The sequence below is a fragment of the Lipophrys pholis genome (genome assembly GCF_963383615.2).
Source record: "Lipophrys pholis genome assembly, chromosome: 1".
NCBI classification, from domain to species: domain Eukaryota; kingdom Metazoa; phylum Chordata; class Actinopteri; order Blenniiformes; family Blenniidae; genus Lipophrys; species Lipophrys pholis.
The window spans coordinates 38,448,329-38,473,779 of NC_137635.1; the positions used below are offsets into that span (position 1 = coordinate 38,448,329).

General features: G+C 40.9%; 1 protein-coding gene across 4 annotated transcripts in view; it reads right to left on the bottom strand.

Moving 5' to 3' along the window:
* The window catches only part of rasal2 (RAS protein activator like 2), a 74,288-nt gene extending 49,138 nt beyond the window's left edge, over positions 1–25,150 (bottom strand). For 2 of the 4 annotated variants that reach the window (XM_080463754.1, XM_080463753.1), the window contains exon 1: positions 24,549–25,150. In XM_080463754.1, coding sequence (XP_080319880.1) covers positions 24,549–24,675 — 127 coding nt within the window. In that variant the 5' untranslated portion in view covers positions 24,676–25,150. Of the gene's footprint in view, positions 1–12,453; positions 13,075–24,548 lie in introns of those variants that run through there. The other 2 variants (XM_080463752.1, XM_080463751.1) reach the window with 1 other exon arrangement.
* Positions 25,151–25,451: the final 301 nt, after the last annotated feature.

Here is a 25,451-nt window from a genome sequence, read left to right on the forward strand (position 1 = left end):
ATATTGATACATTTATTAACATTTCTTTAATTACAATACAGTTGCAATGTAAGCATTATTTAAATAGGTTATGTTGTGACATAAATAGGATTAGGAAAAAAAAAGTAATGCTACAAAATGGAATTTATCTGAAACTGAGAGTCATCAAAGGAATTAGTCAAAAGGAACAGTAACATCCCTACCAGAAAATGTAAATGATCAACATTCACACATTTATTTATTTATTTATTGATTTCTCTTCATTATATCTATTGTACGCTTATATGGTACATGGATTTTGTCAAATATTGTAAATATTGAAGATCAAACACAGCATTTTCAAAATTTGCTCAACACCATTTAATTAATCTCTAAACACTCATGGGACAAAAATTCCCAATTGGGCGCCACAAACTCTGGTACTTTTTACAAGTAGCACAAGTTATGTTCTGAAGTTTCTTTAAGGATGAACAATAATAACTGTGGCTAAAATTAAAGACTGTGTTTCAATGTTTGCATACTGGCATGCAGAAAAAAAAACAGCCCCACAAAGGAAAGTTTGTTCAGCGAGATTGCCACTCAATCATCTTTCAGAAAAAAATGGCAGCATTCTTCTGCAGCAGTTGCGGGTGAGGGATCCAGTATGAACAGCATATATCATCTTACACATTAACAGTGCCGCTAAATTCCATCTCAATTAAACTCGGTAATTACTCTCCATGTCTCACGAAAACACAAAACTCATGAAGTCTAAAACCAGCAAACCACGGCAGATTCCAAAGGGTTACACACACACACACACACACACACACACACACACACACACACACACACACACACACACACACACACACACACACACACACACACACACACACACACACACACACACACACACACACACACACACACACACACACACACACACACACACACACACACACAGAGGCCGCTTTGTCTATCGACCTGTATATTCCCCTTGCCCTGGTAGCCATGGCAACCTGTAAACACAGCAGGCTTCCTCCAATCACAGAGCAGAAACATCACATCACTGCTTTATCAAGATGGGACCATTCAACAGGAAGACGGAGGGGTTGTGGGGTGAGGGGGGCTGAAACTATAGTGAGAACAGAAAGGGGTGTGTCGGCGAGACTGACCCAGACTGCAGAAAACACACGCAGACACACAAAGACAGGCACAGCTAAAAAGCAGCAGAAGGTGCAGCTCCCAACTGACTCTCTTTCCCAGACATCAACATAAGCTCTCCGGTAAACTTACACTGGTTTCAAACAAGTCAGAAGACCTGCTACAAGTTATTACAAACTACAAACATACATGTCACTACAAGATAGAACACCTGCTGCACATCTATCTGCAACACTTTTTTTCTTTTATTTATTTATTTTATCATTTCAGGTGCCGTGAATGAAAAGCGACACTACTTGTCTGACCTGCTAAGTTGCAAGTGCTAAGTGTCCTCATTAGTGGAAGTTGTGGTGAGGTGTGTGTCCTGTCTGCTTACAGGAACATTTCTCCGGGCCTGACACATGACAACAATATGAGCACCAGGACGGTCACACTGAAAGCGTGCACTTCCTTCAGATTTGTTTTTCCAAGAAAGCATGTCCTGAGAACAAGCTTTCAAGGACCAAGTTGATGCCAAACATGTGAAAACACATCACTTGCACAGCTGACTTGAAGTAGTGAATGTTTTGGAGAAACCGGATAGTGAAAGCAAGGCTGCTCTTCTTTTCCTATCAAAAGAATCAAAATGAGAGCTTAAGCGAGCAGTAAATAGCCTGAACAGCTATGTGACACTACTTTAGAGGAATGACTGATGGTCTCAGAGGCAGGAAGCCTCCAAATGAACAACCAGGGCAGATAACAGTGTACACGTTACGAAACAGGCCATACAGCTTCTATTGACGCACGTGCAATGAGAATCTAAGGTCATCCTTGTTTAAAGTAAGTCAAATGTGCAAAATGCAAGAATAATCAAGATAATCTGACCAAATCCAAACAACCATCGCCAGCTGTGCTGATATGGACACTTTTTTTCAGTCTGAATAAACTCTCCTCACAAAAGATCAGATTGTTTGGTTTACACTGAATGAAATAATCAGACTGATGTGATTCAATATGTTTAAGACCAAGCGGATTCAATTAGTTGAGCTTTGCCACTCATTTTTCAAAAGACCACGCGTGAAGAATCTTGTAACTGACATATATACTCGGCCTCTGATCCCACTGTGATTTCAAATCATGTAGGACCGATCTAATCAAACAGAAGAGTTTACTTGACACAATTTCTATTTCAGTCAAGTCAGGATTTTGTGAGTGATATTGTTGTAGTCAAAAGAACACTACATCTGTTTTAAACTTTAGAAATATATTGATAACACAGAAAAGCTAATTTTAAGTCAGTCATCAATCCTCATCGTTAAGTGTTTAATAGAAAAACAAACACTTCCTAACAGCAAGAATACAATCAAAGATTATTTATATGTGGCTTTGAGAGAGATATGACGTGTGAAACATTTTTGGAGAGTTGAAAACTAAATGAAAATTGTCTTTACTGACACCTTTCAAATGGAGAGGGGCCTCATGAGCTCTGACTGAGGTGTGAAACAGACCGAGGAGGAGCTTTTTGTGTGAATGAGGAAATTACAGCAATTAACAGATCAGACCCCAACAGAGAAATTGTGTTTGTATCGAGTAGGGAAAAAAATGGATGGAAAGAAAGAAGGAAAAGCTGTGAAGAGTTGATGTTGTGTTCAGCCTCCTCTCAGAGGATCTCTGCTGGGAAACAGTCTGTCAGCGCCATCATTATCTCATCTGTTTCATGTGTTAAACGCCGTCTGTTAAGAGCGCTCATATCACACGAGCCCTCCTCCAATGTATGACTGGACAGGTTACAAGTTCCATTGGAAACCATTTGGATTTACAGTCATATCTGCACCTGCTACTGCCACACCAGAAAAACTGAGGGGAAGAATGACCTTTTATTCAATAGTGAATTTCTATTTTCTTTGAGGGTGAAATTTTAACAACTAATTGTACTCAAACCACAAAAACTCAAACAAATTTAAATAAAAAACATGGTAGACAGAATTTCAGAGAGCACATTTTGCCCCATTGGTCAATGAACTGAACAATTCTGGGTTCTAGACTTCACTTCTGAAAAATGCTCAGCCATCATCAAGGCGCGGAACCTCTGTCCATGTAGTTACACACAATCTCCTTTCCCATGAAACTGAGCTCTCAACTGTGTGGGAGGTTCTGGAAACATCCTGTAATTTACAGCTGAACACCAGCTCATTCTTAGGCCATTAGTAACAGAAGCTGTAAAACAAAAGTTAACAAATAAAGAACCCAAAAACAGGGAGAAGGCAGCATCAGTCACTGCTGCTCTCTGAGCTGTTAAACACAAAAAATGTGGCGTATGAAGCACGCTCTCTGACTGCAGGTCCAGGCTTAGAATAAATCAGTGTCGGCAGGCGAATCTCTTTCTGCAGCAGCTGATTGTGAGCGAAGGCTGCAGCTCCGCTCTGATAAGCAGAGAGGCTCTCCGGAGAGGACAGATACAGCACTCAGTTCAGCCACACAGAAACATCAACACTATTCTGGTAACAGCTCCACACGCCACTTAAAGGGACACTTTGGGACAGATTGTATGTGCACTGGAGGTCATCTTTATGACATTTTAACTCTGGGGATTTAAAAGAGGGTTTTTATTGCTGGTACTAAACTATCAGGTTGAAAACTACAAAAACCAAGGTGTTTTGGGGCAGCTCGAGTAAACAAATAATGAATATAACATCAACACACCAACTCCTTCTAAGCAAACAGTTGCTTATGTAACTAATGGCAGATTAGAGTTATCAGGGCACAGGAAGTGTCTAATAGATATGAACTGTGAGTGCCACAGGGAGGATGTGTGTTTCATTGGCTTATCTCAACATCAAAATGGTTCCCTAAATATAAAGCCAAGGGGATACCTAAATTGTCAAAACATTTACATTGCTTATATGTATTTCAATAAGCTCATTTTCGTAAATGACTTAACTTCCACTATTTGAAATCCCTAAGTCCAGTCACAACAAATAATAATGAATAAGCTAATGATGGTACAATAACAAGCTGTGCTATGGTCGCTTGTTAAATCTCACATCCTGTTCAGAAAAGGAGGTGGCGCAGTCACTATTGAGCAATATATAAAAAAGAAAAAAAAAGAAAACCTACACTTTGAAGCAGATGCAGCACGCATCACGTCTGTGTCCATCTTAAGTTCATCACTTCTGCAACTTCAGTTTGTTCACTTTGTCTCCTCCGCCTTTTAAAAGAAGTGTCTGCCTCTATAGCTGCTAAAAATGTCTGACTGCATGAGGCTTTTGAAAGCATCTTCTCTAAATACTGCAGAAGAAACACAGCTATTATACTGGATCTTGGACTTTTGCCCCTCCACCGCCTGGTATCTATGTAATAGATGTGAATCTGAGTGGCTGCAAAAGGATCGTCATGCAAAGAACTCTAATCACTAAGATTTTGTTATCTACAAGTTCAGGCCTTTGCTAAACGTTTTCCACCACGGCAGGTCTTTGCTGCTCGGCCTGAAGCGACAGCGACTGTTTAATATTTAAACGTGCTGACATCGGCAGGACACTGCTGCATTTGCATCTACAAAGCAGATTCTCTCACTCAAGTGTCAATCAAGGCGACGGCTTGTACGGAGGGGGTTGGTCTCAGGGGTCAAAGGTGAACAGCGGTGTCACCTCCTATCAGACTGACGGGAGCAGCCGAGGAGGGAGGGTGCTTCGAAAGAACCATGTATGTTTGTAGGTTTGTTGTTTCTCACCAAAAGAACAACAGAAAGAAATGTTCTGACAACAGGAGAAGCAGCAGCAGAGACTAATGCGTCACCAGAGCTTTGAATACAAATAAAAAACATATAGAAGAGCAGACCCGCTCATCTCTACAATTCAAAATACATCGACAGGATAGCGGATGATGACAAATAATTCAACTGCAAAATGTACATTATCACAGAGTTTATTATCATCTATATGAAGTCTAAGGTTTCTCTTCATTCATTCTGAATGTCTCAGAGCAGAACATTTAACAACGCAGCAGCAGGTGCTCTGTCAAAGTGTACACAGGTACACGCTGTGAACAGCAGTCCAATGGAAATGATGAAAAACCAGCAGACAAGTGGTTAGAAACGAAAAAAAAAAAAAAAGACTGAATGAAATGAAAACAAAGAATTCAACAATTGTAACTATCTTTAGTCCAACATTCACATAACTGCTATGATCCAGGAGAGCAACTCTTCTGAATGTTTTACATTTGAAATATACACAATTGCCAAAACTGTACTCACCCATAGAACATGAGCAGACATATTTACTTACAATTAAATGAAGTTTAACCTCAGAATATAGAACAATAAAACAGAAAACACAGAATCTGGGACTTTAGATGAGACCTCTGAAGCCATGCAGGGTGTGTTTCTAATCATATGTTCAGTTGTATTTTATATGTTTAACCAGTCTTGAAAAAATGCCCCCACATACTAACCTTGCTCAGAATCACAGTCATTTACATATTCTGTACAGAAACATTGGAAGTGTAACATTTTGATGAGCATCCAAATTCTCCAAAAACTGAAATGTAAATTACAAATTGAGATGATAAGTGCATCCAAGAGACTCTACTTGTCAAGACTGAAGTCATTTACAAACGCTAAAGCTTTTGCCTTTTCCCTTGACTTGGTGTTGTGTAAACAGAGCCTTAATGACTCCCAAACCTGTTTTCAGAGTTTTTGGAAAAGTAGACAACTAACAATATTTTCAAATCTGCAGAAGTGACCCACCAAACTGACAGCAGGAGACCTGCTTCAAGTTGCTGCACTGAAAGGTTAATGAGCTCAGGAGTCCTTTTGTTACTTTGAGGGCTTTTATTGTGAAGGGAAAATTTACATACAAAAGGGAGTCATATAAACCCGCACTTGTTCTAGGTTTGCGGGGACCCCAGACGTTTGCCCCACACCTAAACTACACTTACCACAACCTTGTATTTGCACCAAATAAGACAGTGTGAAAAAAAATCCTTTCTTCCATTCATCTGAAAGCGATTAAACCTGCATTGACATCCACCTGTACCAGTCAGTCAAGTAATCAGAGGTGGAAACTGAAAAACATCAGATTAAACTACACTTTTACTTAAGATTAATTCAATTAATTTGGATAATCACCCAAAGAACTACCTGAAATCATCTTGATATCTAATAACGTCATTATTCTTCAATGTCAACAAAGTATATTTACCTTTTCAGACTCAGCACAATGTCCTCAGCTAGATTACACCAAATTAAGCGTTTGGCTAACTAAGCACTGAAAGCAGCGGAAGTCGTCATCACATGCAGTTTAACATCCAAATGTTTGAGCAGAATGTTATCGTTACTGCAGTAATGTTTTTTTGTTGTTTCTTTTCTGGCACAACCTACATGATGAAAGTACAGACAAACCACATTGATTTTGCTGGAGGAAATCTCTCTAACTTCCCCTGCAGCGTTTTAAAACTCTGCTCTACTCACGAAATGCCACAGACAGAGGGTCCGTAGCACCGAGGAGTGGTGGGCGACTGACAGTTAAGCATCCTTGTACATGATTATAACCAACAAATATTTATTTGATTTATTCATTCGGTTAACCGAACTCATGCGTCCCTGACAGACCTTAACTCCAGTTCTCAGCATGTCTGTGAGCACAAATCTAACTTTAACAGTAGTTAAGATAAAACAAATCTTTCAGGTGTAGAAACAGCTTTGAGTTGATGTAATGTAGATCGACTGTAATTTATTGACACTCCAGTCAGATTTGGGTCTGATATAGTTAATCAGTCAATACCTCTTAAAACTAGTCATGAGACAGTAAATCATCGGCAGGTGAAAGAAGGTCATAGTTTTAAAACAGCCCTCTGAAGGCGTCAAGAAATACACAGCTCGACTGAAGACACTATTTAAATAAATCCTTACATATACAGTATAAAGCTACATGTACACACACACACACACACACACACACACACACACACACACACACACACACACACACACACACACACAGAAACACATGAAAACACACAGCTCATTCACGATACAGTAGCCGTCTCACACTCACACTCACACACACACACCTCTCTGATTAAAAGCCTTCCTGTGAGGATGCCCTGAACCATCACAACAACAACACAAACACACAGGTTAATTAGCTTCTACTATTTGATCATTTTCACATGGAAACTGTGTGTGTGTGTGTGTGTGTGCGTGTGTGTGTGTGTGTGTGTGTGTGTGTGTGTGTGTGTGTGTGTGTGTGTGTGTGTGTGTGTGTGTGTGTGTGTGTGTGTGTGTGTGTGTGTGTGTGTGTGTGTGTGTGTGTGTGTGTGTGTGTGTGTGTTCGTGCATTCTGTGGTTTCTAATACCCAGCATGACCTGGGCCTGCTGGAAAGTTTCACACTATTATATCTCTGTTTGCAGCTCTTTCTGTTCAAGCTCACACACATTTACTAGAAACCCCACAGTGGGTACAAGTACCAAACTGTGTACCACACATTCTGCTGACTTACTACACACTCATCTCACACAGATTTGAAACTGTCTGCAAATCACAGTATAATGATGTACCCATTTACAATCTTCTTGATGTTTGTAGAAATGTTTTATGAGTTTCTTGAGGCTTCATTATCCAATGTTTGAACTTTAAATAGGGTTGCATGAGACTAGTTAAACATGTGATTGGAGACAATGTTTTTAAATATTGCAGCATGACTAGGGTTTGCAGTGTTCTTGGCTTGCTCCCAATTGGTGTGTAAACTTGCATTGATGAAGTACAATAGGACCCAGTGTCAATACAATCTGTGGCAATAGAGCTCTATCTGATTGGCCATATATAATGAAATGCAGATCATGAGTCCACAGTGCATGGAGACTCAATTTACAGCGGCTCGGTCTTTTAGGACATGTATTTTGCAAGTGTAGATATTGTGATGGAAATGAATTAGCAAGATATTGTTTAGCCCTGGTTTCCAGCCCTGGCTTTGAAGTGTTTTTATGCAATTGTCAATGTTTTTTGTGTGGTTTCACATAAAATGTTAATAATATAAAACAAAACTGGAAATTTGGTTAAATAAAATTGAATCACACAGACATCACAACAGGCAAGTATTTATTATTTTGAAGCGGTCTATTCTTCACATTGTTGTTGTCTTAAGAGTGATCTTTCCAACTACACTCATTGTGTCTTAATAATCCTGTGGACTTGCACCAGCACAACGCACACTCCAAACAAGTGATAACTGAGATGTATCAGCTCTCGCAAATGGCTATATTTCTCACAAACCACTGGTTCAGAGAGATAAGATTAAATCTACTTCTACGTCCTTGATCACTGGAGGGATCCTTCTCATCTTCCTCATAGCTGCTTTTAAATTTATGGTGAGGCTGAACGCTCCAGTGGCTGGCACGCTGAGGCCACTCAGAGGGGACAGATAACATGTATCATCACCATTTCAAGATGATAGATGAGTGCATACGTACTACAGAAATACATGCACCAATCAAGAGTGGTTGGGTTAAGAGAGGTGTGAAAAACGGAAGATCAAAGCAAGGCAGTACAAAAACACTGATTAAAAATAATGGGAGAAACTTTCAAATGTGACGGCAGCAGCATGAGATAAAAAGAGCAGGAATACACATGGTGCTTATAGTGAAACGCTTCCTGAAAAAAAAATGTGCAGTCCCTAATGTGTCTGCACATGAAATATTAACACGGCTTTTCCAGGCTGTAAAACATGCGTTGTCAGAAAACACGCTGGTGGCACAACTGATTTAAAGAGAGTCTGAGCACTGGCAGGTAAAGAGCAGCCACTGAGGTGAATAAGCAGCACTGTGCAGGGAACTCAGGCACCTAATGTTCAGAACAGGACAGAAAGAACATGAGGCTCATGTCTGCCTTCTGAACATATTCAGTTTACCTCAATACACATGCACCCAGAGACCAGCAGAGCAATTAGTGTCCTGGAAAAGTCGGTTTCAGTATAGCTTCACTTTATCCAGACTGAGTCTATGATGATAAAATCAAGAGTTTGGTTAAAGATAGATTTTAGTACTGTTTATGGGTTAGTTTGGAGCTGCTTTCAGATATGCAAACATGTAAGCTAAAGTTCAGAAATTCAAATTCCACTTCTCTGAGAAAGGCTCTCGACCCTGAAATGCTCAGGGACTATATAGGAAGAGCTTTTTTTTTTTTTAGCTCTTTTTATGACTCCTACAGACTTTGATTTTTAACAATCTCATACAGTAAGTTCACAGCTAGCTACACTGTACGACACAAATCTAATAAACTTTGAGTCACAATAGGAAGTTTGCTTTGTGCAGATTGCTCAATGAAAAACGAAGCTGAATCACAGCCTACGACAAGGTGAGCAAAAATACGTGATCCCGCTAGAATAACATGTCCTAAACATAAACATGAACGGAGCTCTGTCCGTTGTGGCATTTATGTGTTTGGAGAGAAATACCAAAAAAAGGAAGAGGAGGAGAGCACGGAGGCGGTCATGGGTCAAAATGAGAGGCCAACTTGAGATGCTAATTCTGCAAAGGAAGCTTGAAGTAACTTGTTAGCATCTACTAGCATCTACTGGCATTTTATGCTAGCTTTTAGTGTTATGGGCTTTCCTTTGACAACAAAACACACATTAATATTAAAGGTAAGAAACAGGTCGCAGCAGCAGTCACAATCACACAGTCTGAATTTTAACGCAGGTTGTCTTTGGTTAAAAGACCATGACAAGGGCCGTCCTTGAACCGGTCTCAGGGTGCCACGTAGGACCACCGATTTAGAGCGAAGACCAAAGATTTTGCCACGATTCTCCCACAACTCTTTCTTTTGGCCGAAAATGGCACAGTGCGTAGAGGCCTTTAGACTTGTTTGAGGACTGGTGTAGGGTTAGTTCAAGACAATGTTCACACTTGTTAAGCAGTTTCCACCTCCTGACCGACAAATTGGCGCTCTGGTTTACGCACACTAACAGTTTTTAACAATAAACTACACAACTTAGACAAAACAACTATTAAGCAGCTGTTGGGCAGCTGTCTGTCTTGGACCTGGATTTGGCCTGGTGGTGTTAGATTGGTTCCACACAGGGCCACAGTTGTTATTCTGTGGTCTGTGACTCAGTGTATTCTGTACCTCCATATGATCCAGAGACACTCTGGTGTTCATACCAGGACCGTGTGTGGGGTGCAGATGCTCTGATCATATGCTCCAAAGTAGTTTCTACAAATGAACATTGGCAGGAGACATGCAGACACTTCTATTTACAGCACATACGCTGTCGGCATGTTTGTGAATCCATTGGTCCACTTTGCACAGTCATAAATTTTGACTTCAACCCCAATATTTCCTTCCAGAACACACAGAAATTACTGTGTGAACTATAGGCAGTATTTTAGTCACAAAATTCCCTCCTACGAATCTGACTAGGGATCTTTGACTGCAGATGTTGGCGGGGGATTTCTGTTTCACTGCTTCGAATAAAGGAGCGAACTATTTCCTCTGTGTTATCGACATAAAACTTTTCTAAAGGGAACATGTAAAAACATGATAAAATCTAGACTGAAATGCTGCAGCTGAATGAAACCAAATCTAAATGCAGATAAATTGTGATGTACAGACTAATTCTTTAATTACTTAGTACTCTGTGTCTTCATAAGATTGGACATAAAAATGTTGTGCTTCATATGTCCGTTTTAGCCCAAAATTGCTCTTTTTTATTGTTAATTATGTTGGAAAGATAGTGACATCCACACTCCTAAATGACCCAACTGTTATAAAGTCAGAAGGGTCAGTTTGTAAATCTGATGGCACTTCATGCAGCAGGGGGTTCTGCATGAAAGCCCTCATTCATTACCTCCTGGCTCAATATATTTTATCTGAACATCATGTGACGTTCGAGTGGAAAATACAATTAGCATAACTTAACCTTCAAGCCGGCTGTTTGGCTAAGCGTTACGTACTCTGAATGAATGTAAATGTTATGTGAAGCGGCTGCAGGCCGATTTCGAGCTCTCAATCAACAGCAACAGCAGGAGGAGGAAGAGGGGGAGGAAGCCTCTTCCTCATAGCCCAGCTCAGGATTTTAATGGCTTTGTTTCAGAAAACATCTTTTCAGAGCAAAGTAAAAACATGTCATCAAAAGTCAGTTCTGGGACTGCCCAAAAATTATAGAATTTTGGCAAAACATACAAAACGAAAGAAATAAGATTCTGAGAACCAATTTGGTCTTGAATCCCTCACTCGGCAGAGTAGGTATCACCCCTGACACAAACATGCACAAAGATTTAATATCCTTAGTTAGAATTCTGCTACTCATAGCAAGAAAACAGTAACAGCATCCTGGTTGAAACCGGACCCCCCCCCCCCCCCCCCCAACATCACTCAGTGGAGGCAGAGACGGAAAAAAGTCTACACCATGGAAAAAAAAAAATCCCGGCCAGATTGCAGATGAAAACGAATAGATTCGTTGCAAAATGTTTCCAGTGACGCAGGTAATAGCTGAACTCTAATCACCTCTTATTATTATATCCTATAATTTTTCATTTATTTTATTTTATTGCATGTATTTATTTTATTTCATAAGTAGGATTTCAGGAGAAAATTGACAAATGTAAATGAGATGCATCTCCTGAAGGTATGTTATTTCTGTACATTTAATTTAAAAAAAAAGTGAGCTGAGGCTCTGAGGAAGACTACAGATGCAGTGGAAACATGTTAGCAAGGTAAAGCATCTTTCATTCCTAATTTATTGGTTGAAAAGAAACAATATCATAAAGTACAACTGTTCAGCAGCACAACAGAAAACCATTTGACCAATAAAAGTTGTGACCAAAGTGAGTGAATTGTAGCGTTAATATCATACTTTATGGTTGCAGCATTATCAAAATAGCATTTCTTAAGTGGTTATATAAGGTTAGAAATCTTCTGTATGGTTTAAAGGTCTGATAGATAAGGTATTGTAAGACACACCTCCACCTGCTGGTACCAGGAAATAGGACTTCAACCTACTTTTAGCTTTAGTAACTGTATCAGCAGCATAGTAAACATAACAAGCTGACTCAGATCGGAGAGGGCCCATCAAACCCAAAACTATGGGATTCGTGACGCGCAAATGCCATTCCATTCAGCACTGACACCATTCCACAAATAAATAAAATCATAGGATGAGGATGAACTGGTGAATGCTACCTCTGAACCCAAGGTGTTTATAGAAATCTGTTGCCTTCCATACACCTATATTATAAGATGAATATTTGGAATATTATCAATGGATCAAAGTTTCAAAATTCTTATCATGACAAACTTATTTATAAGTGACACACAAAAGAAAAGATGACAGATCTTCGGTGAACTGTCCTACCAGACTCTCCGTCCTCCACTTCGGCCCTCAGGACTCTGCTGATCCTTCGAGACAGTGAGCTGATGAAGCTGCTGATGGAGGATGCTCTCTCCACAGCGTCTGATCCCGCCTTGTGGAGGGCTTTCCTCTCATTGTTGATGCTGCTGGTTCCAGGCTCAGATATTGATCGGAGGTAAGGCAAAACTCTACGCAGGGAGCCGGGCTTCACCTGGCTGGCACCATGAGGCTGATCCCAGCTCCGGTGTGTTGGGTTTGTAAGAGTGCTGAGCCCCCGCAGGTAAGTTGGTCCAGATGTGTTCCACTCGTATCTGTCCAATGGCTGAAGGTTGGTACTATGCCAGTTCTTTTTGCGATAGTGCCAGCGGGAAGAAGCCTGGTAAGGAGCCTTGACTAAAGTCTCAGAACCCTCAAGGACTGCACAACTCTCACTCATGGTCCAGTAATCACAGGCTGCTTCCAGGCAGCAGCGAGCAGATGGAGGCCTCTAAAACAGCCGACACAGCTGGTTCGCCAATAGCTGTGCTCGAACGTGGACATACTAACCCTTACGGCAGATTTCTGACGGCCAGAGTCCGATGGTTGGGGAGTTGTTCGAACGTGAAGGTAAAGCTCAGCTCAAGTGGCAGGCAAGCGTCTTCCAGGGAGGAAGTCAGGTGTCAATGCATGACCAATCAGCTTTCAGCTTTTAGCAAACCAGCAGACTGTGGTTTCCCGTATGAACAGCCTGGAAACTGAAACCACACACAGCTTCATGTGTCAGTCGTCTTGTTTTTCTGCTGTATCGTGTGCGACCTCTGCTTCTTATTTAATTTTTGACTAAATACTGACAAAATTATAATATAAGATCAAACTATATGGCCTTAAAATTAATCCCAAAAATTTGAATATCACAAATGCTTCAGGAAACTTGATACTGTTGTAGCGCTTCAAAAAGTCAGAAATGAGGAATTAGAAAGTTTCACAACTGCATGTGTTTCAACAATTTTTTTTTTTAGAAGTGACAGAGTTCAAAAGGTGCCATGTGATGGAAACCAAAGCCTTTTAAGAGAGCACACACAATCATATTGATCAAAGGTCACTTTTGACTTTTTGGTTTGGTTGAATATGTGCCATCTGTGTGACCTATTTATCAGTGATGAGCAAACATGATCAAACCACAAACTGAAGTAAGTTTCAAGTCACTTCTGAGACTAACTCACAGTTTGATATCATCTTCACAAATCAAATGCATATATATTCTTTGTCAAATACCATAATTCTGCTCAGACATTTTTTTTTTACTTGTACATTATGGAGCACATCTTTCAAATAATTTGAAAATTAGTTTAAGCATTGCAGCAAGAAATTTCTTCCTTTTTTTTTTTTTTTTTTATGAATCAACCCTGAGGTGGAAAAAAATATATAAAAATGTCACATCTCTTATGAGTAGTTTTTTTTTTTCTTTAAATCAGAACAGTTTCAATTTAGTAAGACAAAAACTCAGAATTGGGTCACATTACATCACAGTGTTGGTGCGGCCTCAGAGCCATCACTTAGGACCAAAATGCAACAAAACAACCAGAGTTATGTTATGTGACTCATAAACTCTATTGCAAATAACTACAAGAAAGAAATGCAAGAATGGCCAATAGCAAAGACAAAATAAAGGACACAAATGAGCAAGAACAAAAAAGTAGCTCAAAATGGAAAATCATAGCAAACGGCAATGTTTTGTCTGAGAATTTTCAACATAAGATGTTGTTTTTTGAACTTGTCAGAGTTTGAATTGAAGCCGTGTGATCCAGCAACACAATGCCACTTTATTAACAGTGTTTGATTGGCGGTAAAGGGTTAAATGTGTCAGCACTCTGCAGAATTTGGGATCTCATAAATATGCATAAACACTGAAGAGTGCGCCCCTCCTCTCTGTGTAGGGCCTGAGACCTCTGTGTGCAGACAGGAAACAGGAGCGACATCCCGCCGAGACAGGGCCTGCTGAGAAAACTCATCCTCAGAGACAATGGACACAAAATAACTTCACTGCAGTCCATTGATCATTTCACCAATGGAAAAGCCTGGCCGCAGCGCAAGAAGGAAGCTGAATGGAAACCCCCCCACAAGAGTCACTCTGCTTCTTGAGCCAAATGAAAACAAGAAGGTTTTTGTTGACATTTCTAGGTGCGTCATTAAAGCTGGATTCATATCTGCAGCAGGTACACACTTGGACTCTGAAACGTGAACTGAGATACGAGGAATCAGCTCAAAATATATGAACAGTTAGAGAATATTATGTTGCTTTAGGAGAGATAATGTTGACATTAACCAACTTTTAATGACAGAAACACGTTTGGAAACTGAAATATAGCTTGTTCAAAGTAGAAATCTTCCAGTAAACCTTCTTCCTATTGAGGCTTTAAAGAGCACACTGCCCCAAGTGACCCACATATCAGCATTTATTGGATAATGAAGTAAGAGGCGACGCCACATGTAGGTCACAGTTAAGACCCAGGAAGCCTAAGCTGAGGAAGAGTTTAGGAGAGAGCCAAGGACTCAATGAGCTGGCAGGAAGCAAGAAAGGTCTCTAAACATCGAGAGATGGAGTCTACCAACTACTCCCAATATTAAAATTAAGTTTAACCAAAAACAAAACACCCGGTTGACTAACCTTCAATGCTGCGAGTAGCTTTCACCTGACAGAAATTTTTAAGCTCCAATATTGTACAATGGCTGTGCTGCAGTTCCATTATAACCCACAATACGTTATCAATAAATCTGATACAACAATGATTTAGGCTGCATTGTTTTGCTGGGAAGACAGTTATATTCTGCATTAATTCGTATCACGTTGAGGCCCTTTTGTGTCTCAAGGCTGTTGTTTCTTCTTTTTCAGTTCAACTATTCGCAAATTAGACTCTCAGAAGGCAAACTGAAAGTCACCGGACTGAGGAAGAAAGGTTCTACCACTCAATTTTCAGTATTCAAGCACCAGAGTACATGTAACATCAACCTGTCACGGCATTCCTGAGTAATCTGATTACAGGCGTTTGCTGATATTATTAGGTATTAAGCTCGGCATGTGTCCAAGTAAGAAGAACATGACTGATATAACATTTAATAGTGAAATCTTAGTCAGATGTGAGAAGTTGTATTTGTAGATTCCTGAAGTTGTAAAAGTGGTTTCCTTCTGGGTGACTTTATGTTAACATTCCTAGCAGCTTTACTCATTTTATACATGAAAAGACTAGTATGTAACAGTACAGGGGCTGAGGAAGAGAGGAGAGTCACACAAGTTATTGTTGACCACAAAATTGTTCAATCCGATAACATCAAATATTAGTCCTTATCTTGAAAAGCGTAGAATGATTCATTGCCTCACTGTAGCAAAATGATGGTTGAGTAACTCTAAAACCATACTTTTACTCATAAAGAAAATCCTCACTTTTGTCATCCATAATCCTCTGAAGAATTCCGAATCAGAAACAGTACATAGAGGGTTACAGTCGTTTACAATCCTGCCGCGCAACAAGTAAACACTGTTCACAGAGACACAAAGGGGGAACTATGCACCAAACCAGATTCACACGGACTTTAACAACAGTGAGCTTTCCCTTTAAATCTGATGGTCTGTCTGAAAATAAACATCCCACAGCTAGCTGATCTTGAAACCATTACAGTTTGGAAGTATTTCTACGCAGTGTTTGATCTTTTTGTTTTTACACTTAAACTTGCAGCTTGGTTTTACTTGGTTGATATGCTGACTAATAACTAATCTGACTGAACATAGTGACTATGAAATGTGATGCTTTCATTCAGACACAATAAACAGGAAAACAACTTCATGGGCTAGAGCAGGCCCGGAGTTTACAGCATTCTCTATTGCAAACTGAGAGGTGTTATGAACTGAATAATCATAGTGATGCCGTTTGGTCGGGCGCCACTTTGTCCACTCCTCATCCTCATCCTCATCCTGCCGGAAACCAGGAGAAGACCGAGCGGCAGCGGCCTCCAGCTGAAAATAGCAGGCAGCTATAAAATGACCAATAAATCAGCAGTGGGAGGGAGTTGACCCTCAGGAATTATGGGTAAGTCTCCCACAATTTTCACATGGGGACTGACAGCCGACACTCACTGATCTGAGGACAGACATCGCCTCCAGAATGAAAAGACAGGTCAAGATCAAGTTCAAGATCTCCCCAGTGAAATCAATTGGATTGCTTGGACTGCTCAAAATGACTTGGAAAAAATGTTAAGTCATTAATGGCCGGAGGTGACATTTGTGGGTTTTTTAAAATGAATAACTGCTTAAGACATATTTGTTCCTTTTTCGTATCATGATGCTATTTACTGTATACATCAAAGCTTGCTTTCCCAGTTTACACTGTATCAGAGACCGGTACATTTTCACTTGAAAACTTGCATCAATCTATGTATCTCTGGTTCGCAGAAGAACAAGTATGGAGCATTTTACAGATTGGTGCCCCAAGGGCTTGCAGTTTCATGATCTGTCTAAGCGCGTTTCATCTTTTAATGTGTCTTAAAAACTGTGTTATGATGTGAAACACACTCAATGAGGGTACAAACTCCATGCAAAGTCTTGAAAGGTTAAAGCAGCATCAAGTCTATTGAAAAAAGTAAAAACTCAAAAGTGGAGTCACTAAAGTTCACGGACAATAAAAAGAAAAGTTCACAATTGAACCAATTTAGTGACTTACAGAGCTTTGGATCATAACACAGAACATTCATCACTCAAGAACTGATTTCATACAAGTGTCGATGTGAGAAAATCTAAAAGAAGTTGTTACGGTGCTCCCGTCCAGTAATGGAGCCTTAGGGAATACTTCACAACAAATCTTCAAAGTACAGCATTTTAGTGAAAACACTGTCAAGGTTTTCAATGTCTGCACTTATGTTTTCTGTAAATTGAGGACTTCCTTTGGTCTGTGCAGTATGTTCACAGATTATTATTGAATCCGTCATCTACTGATGTGGAGATTGAGGGGCCCCTCAATATAATCTATAAGTATGGAGTAGTTGATTGAACTGAGCGTTGACAATCGGGAAACCAATAATAGATGCAGTTATTTTACTGAATGTTCTAGAACAGCAGATAAATGGGCCTTGAGGTGAGGCTGCTCACTGAACTGAGGAAATGAGGAAGCATGTGGCAAAAAGAAAACATTAGGAGGAACAAACAGGATGATTTCATTCTGAAAGATGGGCAGCTACAAGTGTTTGTAAATAGGTTTTTTTCTGTAGCATTTTGGTTTTCTGCCTCATCACTCCACACTAACACAGCAGCAGCATCTGAGATGACAGCAGATGATTGTCTAATCCGATTTACATTCACAACTCGTGCTTTAATCTGCAGCAATCGGTGACACAGTGATCCACTTCTGCTCTGTAGTTACAGCTTTCAAAGTTCCAGTAGGTAATCAGATTAAGGACTGCAAGGACCTGACACTTGATGAGACAGTCAAACAAGGAAACTTCCCCTTCAACTAGGTACACGGATGCTGAAGTCTTAAGCATTCAAACATTGACACATCATCATTTGATTGCAGGAGCGATGGGCGGATCCCTAAAACAACAGACAGAAGCGTAAAACTCATACAACCGTAGACTGAGGAACCCCAGGCTGACAGTAAGGCAAAACAACATCGTTCCAGATTTGATATGATTTGTTAAAATGTGCAAACTGCTCTCATTGTGAGGCAAAACTGTTTGTATGGGCTTATTCCATCATCATGTTGTATCAAGGGAACCATAATAACCTGCCTTATCTACAAAGATTTCTCCTTTCTGGTAAAGAACGACTGATCATATTATTTGATCTTAAAATCGGTTATGTCGAATGTGTCACAATTTTATGAGAGGACCTTTTGGCTCTGTTTGTTATTGCATTACCTGAGATGCAATAACAAACAGTTTTGTTGGCTCATGTCCCAATCGATTTTAGGGTGTTATAATTAAACCCCAATCAGAAAATTGAGTCAATCAGCTCACCACTTGCAATATCTCCGATAGCAGTATTTCAAAACGTAAAAACAACAACTTCCTTCAATACAACCAAATTGAAAGAACATTTAAAAAGTAAACAAACAAAAAACAGAGCACAGAGGGTTCACGCTCAGTGCTTCACACCGGCCGCCTTTAGCAGACCAAATGCCTCACACGTGCCACGAGTTTGAGCTGAGAAGGCTCCCGTAGACAGTAGGACCTATGCAGATGTTAGAAATGCGAAATTATCACAAGAGTAGAGCATGTTTAGTAAAGGCTTCATGGAGAGGGGCTTTAATCGCTCTGTATATCCTGTATGTATTTGTTTGGTTTTTACAGCAGAGCATGTGAAACAGGCCATGAAAGAGATAGTTAATAATTCAAGAACAAACAACAAGTTGGTGTTATTACAAATCTTATTAAAATGTTGTTATTAAAACCATTTTGGAGGTCAATAAACAAAGAAAATATAAGTGTGGAGTGGCCAGGTGGCTACATGCCTCCATTCTTTGGAGCACACGAGCCAATCAAAAAAATGAAAACATGTGGCTGAATGATGCAAGAAGTTCTCTCAGTTACTAATTGCCCCCCAACCAGCCACATGCTGGTAGCGAAGACACATTTTTGATTACATGATGATCAACATTGCCCATGCCAGCTCTGGACTGATTGGGTATTTTATGTGATTTTACCTCAAACTGAAACTGATAAAAAAACATTCACATCAATGATCAGTCTGGGACTCATAGAGCCTCTTTAAATCTCCCATCCTGTGTTTTTCCACTTGGAGTCCTCAAATAGACTGCAGCTTATTTTGGTCCAGTGAAGCTGGACTCCTTGTTTTGTTTCAGAAGGGATATCCTGTCTCAACGCCCCCCATCCTGATAACAGGCAGGCCTGGAAGGAACTTTCCATTTCCTCCTCTGATCAGCTTCCATTGTCCCCAGGACCACGACATGGACCTGAACCCACTCACCCAACGGCAGGCTGACATGAAGGAACCAAAATACCAGCTCCACTCAATCCAAAACGCTAAAGTGTGAACCATTAATGAAGAGATTTTCCTGATCTCTCCAACAAATCTCTTTCAGCTCAACACTGGATATCCGAGACCGGAAGAAGATGTTTCTTACAGTTAATCCTGTCTCTGAGAAATTGTGATTATCTCAAGAATTGAAGTAAATACAGCACTTAATCGAATACAGGGCAGTAATATTGGATTGTCAAAAGGTACAAGAATTGCCTTGAAATCAGGTCAATCAAAGAAAAGTGAGAACTCATTATTGAGACCTTTACACGGCTAAACGTGAAACTCACGATTAGTATATCTAAAACTTTTTGGAGAGCATTTGCAACTCATCATTATGAACTGTAATGCTTGGTGCCCATAACGGAAACAATCCCACATTTTGACAATCAAATTGAAATAAACTGAAATGAGGACAGTCAATGACAAAATGTGGATAAGATCCAAGGTCTCCCTCCATGCAGATTGTTTTTCACAGAATCTCAGTCAAATAAACTGAGCAATGTTTTACTGGGTGTTCTAAACAATGTTTTATTGTTATTTAATAGGATATTAGCTGCATGTTTGGCAGAGAAGCAGTGTCAAGCAGAAATGCACCGGTGGGGCATCAACCGCACTGATATCTTCGAAGAAAATCCATCTTTTAAAATGCTTAGAAATCTTCTTCAGGTATTTCAAGTCCCCAGGAACTGACAATCTTGAAAATATAAAGATAAGATTCTCTTTTTCATGTCCAGCAGCAGAGAAAGCCTAAATCTAACATCCGCCTCACTGGCTGCAGTCCAAACCTCCGGCAGTGCGCCTCGCTCCTGCAGGAACCTCAGGTGTGAATTGGCCTGCAAACAACAAACTCCCACAATCCCCGTCCAATATGCTTGCTGAGAATCTCAGCGGGCAGGATTGTATCCGGCCACCAGCGACTTCAACGCGTGAATAGAGCCAGGCTCCACCGAGAGAGAAGCAGATGGAGGGAAACCCTTCTGCCCCAATCACTGACCCTTCAAAGGGAGTGTGGCGCCTCAGTTACATTGAAATAGTATCAGAGGACATAATGACTGACAGCAGTTGCTTTTCCCTCAATCTCATTCCTACGATGTGACATTTCACAGTTTGCATTATGTTGTGAGAACTAACGGGCACCTGGTTGTCTGTTTCATACATCATCTGTCACGGTCGACAGTTAATCCCTCGCCAGATTAAATGATAAACCATATGTTCTCATGTTCCTCTGAGCCGATTTAACTCCTGAACGATGGCCGCACCCATTCGGTCAGAGGGGGTGCATGAAGGGAAAAAAGGATAAATCCAGAGTTAAAGCGCCTGGCTGCAGTCAGTCAGCTTTAATAGGCTTATATACACCAGCCTTTCTCTGGATAATGCACTTTGTCGATGCTTTCATTGAGCCGACACAGAGGCTGATTGAAAACAACCGCTTCCCTTTGTGCCGCCACTTTATGTTAATTAGGAAAAGGGGAAATAATTAGGAAATCACCAAGTTTAATTAATAATTTATCTCAATCAAAAATGCCTCATTGGATATGTAAACCTGTAATTTGGAGAATGTTCATAATCAAACAACAACTCAGCCCAAGCTGAAGTATTTTTGCAGCAGCACATATTATTATTGGTAGATGATTTATAAATTACAAAAATTAAAAAATTTTGAGCGATGGCACTGCTGTGTATATAACCAAAGTTAGTAACCCTCCCCTGAACCACTTGCAGCATACATCATGGGTTTGTTTTGGGTAAGTGGAAACATTGAGGACAGTGCTGCAAAGCAAAAGCTCTCTCTCTCTCTCTTCTTTTTTTTTTAACAGTAGTGTAAAAAGCCGCTTGATTGAAGACTGTTGCTTTCATGCTGTAAAAAAAAAAAAAAAACTGTCTCCAAATCAAAAAAACATTCACAGTAGATGGTTAAAGTTTTGAAATTTACAATCTAGCTCTAGAATATGAGGCTAATTAGTCACTAAACTGCGTGTGCGTGTGGTTTTACTTGAAATCACACTTATATTACAGTTACATTTCTTACTATAGTGTATCCTCTGACAGAATTACTGTCATAAAGTGGTAAACTTGAGCCTTTGAACATTGTGAATTCAAACAGAAACACGGAAATTAATCTTCACTATCTGTTTGCAGGAAAAACAAAGCTAATATGTAACAAGAAGTCATAAATGTCTCTCTCTGACAGTACTGACTTTATCCAGCCGAACAAATCATTCACTGCTCGACTTTCTAGCAATCTAGTCTACTGGGCATATCATCCTCTTATAAAATAAAAAATTAACAAAAGGAGAAGAGGATGAGCTCATATTTCAGTAAACCAAGCATCATCATAAGCCGACCACACCCTCCAATGACTTCAGACCAAAACATCTCCATGTTCACTAACGACCCACTGCTTGTTTAGACGCCCCTCCCGTCACGAGCTCGGTGAACCTGAGCGCAGCAACAGCACCCATTGTTGAATCTATTTGAGGTATGTGAGTTGTAGTGGATGGCAGCGAGGACCTGATGCCAGAGCCGAGGTCCTGCTGGGTGAGATCACTGGCACAAAGCAGCGGCTGACATCATGAAGTGGGTGGGGTGGGGAGTGGGGGTGGGGGTGGAAGCAGGGCAAACATCCTGACACGCAGCACTGTGAGTGCAGATTGCCGCGCTGCATCGAGCCCACATGGACCTTCCACCACTGCACGTTTCAGACAAGTGAAAGCAAGCTCCTTATGAAGAAAGACTGAAAAGGTGCTTTCAGTAATTCAGACTCACAATAAACAGACATTGGCTAGATTGTAAAAATGAAAAGGGGATTTTGACTGGTTTAATGAAATCCTTTTCTGAGAGTGAAAATCTCCTAAAGGGAAACTTCATGGTCAAACACCAGCAATAAATCAGGGATTCAATCTGAAATGAGGGGGAGTGAATTAATAAGCTATTAAACAACAATTACATATTAGAATTGTATTACTTCTCCTTGAGTTATTAGACTCATTGTGTTCAAATACTACAATTATTCAAATGTTCCTTAATTTTTTCAGGATCCATCTTTCACATTTTTATACTCTTTTATCCAAAACTGGAGCCAATCCTAGTGGACTACGACAAAGGTAAGCTCCCAAATCCATCACAGGACAAACCCAGAAAGACAGACAATCACACACACTTACTCACAGTTTTAGAATCTCTAATTGACCTCATGTTTTGGACTGTGGGATAAAAGCCCACGCACAGGGAGAACAGGCAAACGTCACACAGAAACGCTGCCAATTCCCCCAATCCACCCGAGGATATTCTCTTTTTATTGGTGCAGATGACTTCAATGTATAAAAACTGACTTTACATTTTAAATCCTTTCATTGAATTGTTATTGATACAACTGAAGAACCGTGAAAATGAAAAGCATTCGGTGGAATTGTAAGATACTGACCAGCTCATCTCCAGCCAGGTAGGAAACATAACCTCATCATGACGACACCCTCGACAGCCGCTGAATGCGTCTTCTGAAACTTTTATTTAAGGAAATAAATGGAACAAAAGTCCCAGATGGGGAACATGAGCTGCAACAGCTGCAACACTGGCCTTCAATGTGGAAGTCACCAGAGAAAAACTGAGTCACTGTGTGGATCATTCATTCAGTCACTGCGTCATATTTGGACAACTGCATGACTCTGAATATTCACACTCTCCCGCACACAAGTCTCAACACGTTCGCTGACCCGGGTAACATTTTGTCTAATTGATGTCGATCAACTTTCTTCATTCTTCAACAAAATAAAAGTTAGAGAAAGTGTCAAGTTCAAACGCTCCAGTCTCTCAAGACTAAATCAGATCACTTTTCCTCCAGATACACAGTTTTGCGATGAAGTACAACAGTTGTGAGTATTTTGTTGATATTCTGATAATTTAATATGGTTCAGGGTGAAAATATTTACATTCACAGGATTACAATTTTGTGCGGCTGTGGGTAGTGTATTTTAGAAATCATGAAAACAATCCGAACTTTTGAAACATCTTGCAGCAATACTTCTAAAGCAATGAGTCAAATGGGTTTTTTTTTAAATCACTTTTAAAAGCAAAAGGAACAAAGGAACACACTTTAACTCTATCTGTATACAATATGGCACAAATGACGAAATGTTAAACAGTTTGTTGCCAAAAAAGAAAACATGTTGTGGACTTGATATGGCAAACTCCATATGAGTTTTGACATCTTTTTCAAAGCTAAGCAAGATTGAGCTCTGCTCTCTGACCCTTGGAAGGTCACACATGAAGTGTGAGTAAATCTAACTCAAATCACTAGGCTGACTTTTGTGTGGACAGTATGTGACCAAACTAGCAATAATTTAAAAGACAGCTTCATGTAAAACCTTAATTCTCTCCACTTCAGTCTGTGGATAATTCTGATACCATAAGTCTAAACTTTTGTTGAGAAGCTCAGTTCTATCTGGTGTACCATCGATGAATTAGCCATCAAAGCCTCTTCAGGACAATGGGGCATGTTTTTGCAGAGCTCTGACTTGCTGTCTGCGGGTGATTTTCCTCTACATCATTTAGTTATTTAATCTTGCCCTGGGGCTGAAAAGCTAGTGAGACTGTTTCATTAAATATGCATTAAAAGTATAAAGTATTGTTTCAACCCGATCAGAAACAATCATAGAATTAGTGGGATGAACACTGTCTGCGGATGGAGATGGCTTTATTTTAGGATGCAATATTGATCAAACTATTGAAAAGTTACAGGGAACCAGAGGAGTTCCAGGGTCTGCCGGGGAGTAACACCCTGATCACCGCTGAAGGGGGTGCTGGTGGTCCGGGGTTGACCTTTAACCCTGTTAGGGGACCCGGAGTGAACACTGGAGGAATCCGCTGTTGTGTGGGTGACTGCCGGCTGACAGCAGCAGCTCCATCAGCCTCCAGCTCGGTTTCTCCCCCGTGCAGGGGGCGCCGGCCATCCTGACCTCGGCCTGGGCTGTTACCTGGTTCTCAGGACGGCAGCCACTTTCCACCTCTTAACTGTTGACCCTGCCCTGTGATCAACCCTGCAGAGTATCTGGTAGCACACCTGTCCACCTTTTTGTTTTTTTATCCTTACCGTAAACCCGAAGCCAGCCCTGCTGCTGGGACACGGTGTCCACCAGGATCCGGTCCATCACGGGATCCAGGAGGCTCAGTCCGCCGTGCAGAGACTCCACGTCGCCTGCCAGCGAGTCCGTCTCCATATCCAAACGGGCAAAAAGAAACTTGTTCTCAGTAAAAGAAACACCAGGAAAGTTCGTGTTATCCTGGTAAAAAAAAAAAAAAACACGGCTACGTATTCAGACGATGGGAGAAAGTGTCACAAGTCGCGGTGTCCTCCGTCATGGAAGAGTTTTGTCACTCTGACCGTCCAGACGCACCGAGCTAGCCGTTAGCTGCGGCGGCAGCAACCGGCGGCGGTCCGGCAGCCCGGCTCGCGCTCCCTCATTGTTCCGCTCTCCCAGGTTAGCTGAAGCGGGCTTTAAACTTCCACTAAACCAAAGTCCAGGTGATGTGCTCAGCCCTTTCTCCCCTGGAGCCGCTCGAGCCCAGCTCAGAAACTGCTGTTAAATCCCGCGTGAGCCGCTGAAAGTGAGCAGAGACATGCGGCGGTCGCTCCGTCTGTCTCCGGCGGGCTGCCCCTCTCTCTGCCTCTGCCTCCGCCGCTGCTCGCAGTCCATCCGGGAGCCGGGAGCGAGCCTGACCGGGCGCGCTCCTGCGTGACAGGCGCGGCGGGAGCGCGCAGTGAGGTCTGGGACCTGAGGTCTGGGACCAGGGGTCACGAAGCTACAGAACAAAAACAAACTAACTGACAACAAAATGGAAAAATATCACAACTCAACTCAGAATCAGCACGGATTCAAAACTAATTATAGGGCTGCAGAATATTTACACAAACAATGACAGCAGAGAAACAGAGGCACGACCGAGATGCATAATGACATGCAAAACAACATCGAAGGAATCGCAAAACTATTCG